This window comes from Vitis riparia, chromosome 9 (assembly GCF_004353265.1).
Source record: "Vitis riparia cultivar Riparia Gloire de Montpellier isolate 1030 chromosome 9, EGFV_Vit.rip_1.0, whole genome shotgun sequence".
Lineage (NCBI taxonomy): Eukaryota > Viridiplantae > Streptophyta > Magnoliopsida > Vitales > Vitaceae > Vitis > Vitis riparia.
In genome coordinates this window covers 2044598-2049343 of record NC_048439.1, presented here as the reverse complement: position 1 = coordinate 2049343, position 4746 = coordinate 2044598, and the positions used below count along the sequence as shown (strand labels likewise).

Sequence of the window (4746 nt, the reverse complement as noted above, 5' to 3'; positions counted from 1 at the left end):
TCTCTCTCTCTCTCTCTCTCTCTCTCTCTCTCTCTCTCTCTCTCTCTTTCTCTCTCTCTCTCTGTCTTTGTATAGAGTTTCTGAGAACTGGGTCTAGTGTTTTTTTGTTCATATTTGTGTGGATGTTGTGGGATTTTCTTGGTATTGGCAAGCTTGGTAGTATAGAAACATATTGAAGAAGAAAAAAAGTAGTTGGAGGGTCTGAAAACTGATGTCTCTCTTCTTTTGTGTATTGTAAAAACGAAAATTGTCTCTTGGGTTGAGGCCAAAGAGAGGAAGAAGACATCAGATAGGTGGTTCATGGTTTTATAATTTTTGGGTTGGAGGCAAGAAATCAGATTCAGCTGCTTCTCCACCTCCCTCCCTCCCTCCACCCCCCTCTCTCTCTCTCAAAGTGTTTCTTTCTTACCATGTTTAGCTTTTCCTAGGTTGGTTTAGGTTTGTTTCTAGATCTGAATGAGAGAGACAAAGAAACACTAGGATTCAAATCCATGGCACATGATGCAATCCTAGGATTAAGATGATAAAAGGTCTGATAGCCCAACAATAATATCATCATCAACAGCCAGTTGTGGTGGAAGAGAACATGTCTAATTTGACTTCAGCATCTGGTGAAGCAAGTGTTTCTTCTGGAAATAGAGCTGAAACTGCCCCCATGTATCCTCAACAACAATACTTTGCTCCACCAAATCAAGCTCAAGCTCAAGTTCAAGCTCAGCCTGCAGTGAAGAAGAAGAGAAACCTGCCAGGAAACCCAGGTTCCACACCATTTTCTTTATTCCATGATTGTGTCTCTCATTTCTTTGATGGGGCTTGATAGATTTATTTATTTATTTATTGGTTCATTTTTCTTGGTATTGGATCAGACCCAGATGCAGAAGTGATAGCTTTGTCACCCAAAACACTCATGGCAACAAACAGATTTGTGTGTGAGATCTGCAACAAAGGGTTCCAGAGGGACCAGAATCTTCAGCTTCATAGAAGAGGGCATAATCTTCCATGGAAACTGAAGCAAAGAACAAGCAAAGAGGTGAGGAAGAAGGTGTATGTGTGCCCAGAAGCCAGTTGTGTGCACCATGACCCATCAAGAGCTCTAGGGGACCTGACAGGAATCAAGAAGCACTTTTGCAGAAAGCATGGTGAGAAGAAGTGGAAATGTGACAAGTGCTCAAAGAGGTATGCAGTTCAATCAGACTGGAAAGCTCACTCCAAGACTTGTGGCACTAGAGAGTACAGATGTGACTGTGGAACCCTTTTCTCAAGGTAACTAACACCTCCCTAAAAAAAATCATTTTAGGAAAAATATATAAATATATGCGAACGCTTGACTTCAATTCCATTAAAGAGGAGTCATCAAAACTCAGATCATTATTGGAAACAAGAAAAAAAAAATCACCTTATTATATATACACATATGTTGACAATGCCCCTAGAAGACAACACCACCTAGGGAGAGAGAGGGAGAGAGAAAGAGAGAGAGAGAGAGAGAGAGAGAGAGAGATAGAGGGTAATGTGTGGATAATTTTAATTACAGCAGATAATATGGACTACTAGGCTTTAGCCCATTTGGTGAAAAGGAATGGAAGTAGAGAGGAGCTGATGAGCAATGTGTGTTGCCACTTTATGATGGATGTTGCTTTTTTTTGGGTTGCAGGAGGGATAGTTTCATAACTCACAGAGCTTTCTGTGATGCTTTGGCAGAGGAGAGTGCAAGGGCAATCACTGGGAACCCAGTTCTACTTTCCTCACAAGCTGCTGCAGGGCCATCATCATCAACACCCCATTCTCATTCTCAGATTAGCCTCCAGCAACAACAACAATTCAACAGCAACCATGATTTCCATGCATTTCAGATGAAGAAAGAGCAGCAAAGTTTCAGTATAAGGTCTGAGGTGGTACCGCCATGGCTTTCATCATCTTCTTCATTGTTCCCAACAAGGTTAGACCATGACTTCACACAGACAACCCAAGATTTGGCTCTCCATGACATTCAAAACCCTAACCCTAACCCTAGCCTTGGCCCCACTCTTCCTCCATACCATCCAACACTCTCCCCACACATGTCTGCTACTGCATTACTGCAAAAGGCAGCTCAAATGGGTGCAACAATGAGCAAGACTACTGGTGGTTCTGGTGCTTCAGCACCAGCCATGATCAGACCCCACCAAGCTCACGTGTCTGCTGATCACTCTTGTAACAATACAACTGGTTTTGGGTTGAATTTGTCTTCACGTGAAGAGATGGGTGGTGGGTTTGTCCAAGGCTTGGCCCCTTTTGGGAATAAAGCTGCTGCAGTTCCTTCTGCTGCAGCTGCAGCTGCTGCTACAGGCCCAGGTGGTGGTGCTCCATCTCCTTCTCTTCTTCTTCAAGACATGATGACTTCTCTGTCTTCTGCAACTGGGTTTGACTCCTCCTCCTTTGAAGATGCTTTTGGTGGTATGCTGAATTCAAGGAAAAATGGCAACAATCTCCACCAAACTCTTCCATCAAAATCAACAACCACCACCGCCACCACCCACCATAGCAGTGGTGGTGCTGGAAATGATGGTTTGACAAGAGATTTTCTGGGTCTAAGAGCTCTCTCCCACAGCGACATTCTCAGTATAGCTGGCCTTGGAACCTGCATGAACACCTCTCCCCATGATCATCAGAATCAGACCCAAAAGCCATGGCAAGGTTAGCTCCTACATTCAACCTTTCCCTCATTCAATTTTCTCTCCTCTCCTTTTTCCTCCTCCTTTGTTCTCTATAGTTTCAATCTTCCCAAAGGGAAGGACCTCGAAAATTCCTTATATTTCTATCTTATCCTCTTATCCCCTTTCCCCCTTTTTCCTTTAGATTGATCAAATGTCTGTAATCCTACATCTTCAATAACAAGACCTGCAAAAGGAGACCCCCTATAGCAACTTCTCCAACAGTGGCTTCATATTGTTGATGTGCCCTTTGCTTAATTTCATGCACTACTGCTACTTAAATACATCAGAAAGAATCCAATTTTAGTATAAAATATCAGATTTTTCAGAAGGTAACACATGTCAAACACCCAAATGATCCATGCAGTGCTGCATGCTGGTAAGAAAATTAATGGTTTCCACCATACCACTCTCCTAATTAATCAACTAGTTTGAAGAGGATTCTAAATAAATTTCTCAGTAAACAAACAATAAGCCCACCCACTAGGTGGAACCAAAGCTTTCTCCCAAGTTGTGAACTTTGAATATACTTATAAATATACATAAAGCTTTAAGGATATGCAGTAGGTACAAAAGCATTGGATTCTTCCCATGGAAAGATTCTTGAGAAGTGCAGAGATGGTGAAGCGTAGCTTGACATGGTGACATCTATCTGCATATACATTGTATATATTTTCTGGGGTTTTTTTTTTTGGAAGAAAACAGAAAAGAAAGAGATGCTGTTTGACACCTGATGTGGGTGCAAGTGGGATTCAATCCCGAGGATGAGTGGATTACTGTTTCTTATGGAGACAATGCTGTGGGAGGTGGGTAGTGTTTTCAATTTCTCAGTAATTTTAAAATACCACCATGGTTTATGAGGTGGGTAGGCCATGGTTTTCTTGGGTTTTATATGGAAATAAGGGTCAAGTTGCTGCTTATATAGGACAAAAACACAGCAACATGTGGTCGGTTCTTATTCAAAGATGAAGAAAAATTAAAGCTCAATTATATGGAATTAATTAAAGGTTTATATATATATATATATATATATATATATATATATATATATATATATTAGGGTTTTAGTCATGGATATTTTTTTTTGTAAGTTGAGGGAACTAAAGAAACAATAATAATATGATATTAGAGTGTTAAGCCTATTTTCGATCAAAGCATTTTTATTTGTAATATTTTTATTAGTAACGTTTTTATTTTAGAATTTTCTAAAGATAATCTTTTAGTTTTTGAATATAAATTTTTAAAAAATAAAGTATTTTGATGATGTCTACGTATTTTTAAAGTTCTAACGTAAAAATAGTGCTTTCAAGAATTAGAAAGTGCTTTTAACTCTTGAAAATCACTCATAAACTAACTATTAAACTCGATAACTTAAGTATAAAGTTTAGAGGGTTAAGTAATTTCTTACCTCATGGGAAAATTATAAATAGTTTAAACTCTTAGAAATAGGTTGACAATGTATATCAAATCAACTGGGGTTAAAATCGATTTTAACCCATCAGCGATATCTTTGAACGTATATGTATATGGGTGAAAAAAACAACAAAAATAAACATTGTCGTCTCATGATCTTCAATAAATCACTAAAAAATGTAACAATAGTTATATCAAACTTAGGTAGGAATTTATTTAACAAATTGCACTCCTTTATATACGTTAGCTAGAGTCCCTTGATAAGAAGAAGACACGGAAAATTAACTTAAACCCAACTCTTACAATGATAAATAATTTTAAAAATTTACTTAAAACCTCTTTTAAAAATAAATTTCATAAAATGGAATAAATCTATACAAATAATCAATAAAATTTGAAATCAATGATGATAAAGTGTATATTTACACGATCATAATATAAAATAGAAAAACTTGCCCCATGCATGAATAAATTAATATTTGAGAACCTAATTACAAAAATCCACTTATCAAAGAAATTCCCTTATGAATGGGGTTATTGTGAATTACCAGAGAAGATGATACATAACTTTTCTTTACCCACATCATGGTTCTTTAATTATGCATTCCAATGTGGGGAGTGAAAGTGGGTTCTCCCCATT

General features: G+C 38.0%; 1 protein-coding gene across 1 annotated transcript; it reads left to right on the top strand.

Moving 5' to 3' along the window:
* Nucleotides 1-2977, top strand: LOC117922145 (protein indeterminate-domain 11). The gene is made up of 3 exons (XM_034840177.1): nt 1-758; nt 867-1263; nt 1655-2977. Exons 1-3 carry the CDS (start codon nt 587-589, stop codon nt 2679-2681), a joined length of 1596 nt encoding a protein of 531 aa, XP_034696068.1. The 5' UTR covers nt 1-586; the 3' UTR covers nt 2682-2977.
* The last annotated feature ends 1769 nt before the right edge of the window (nt 2978-4746 follow it).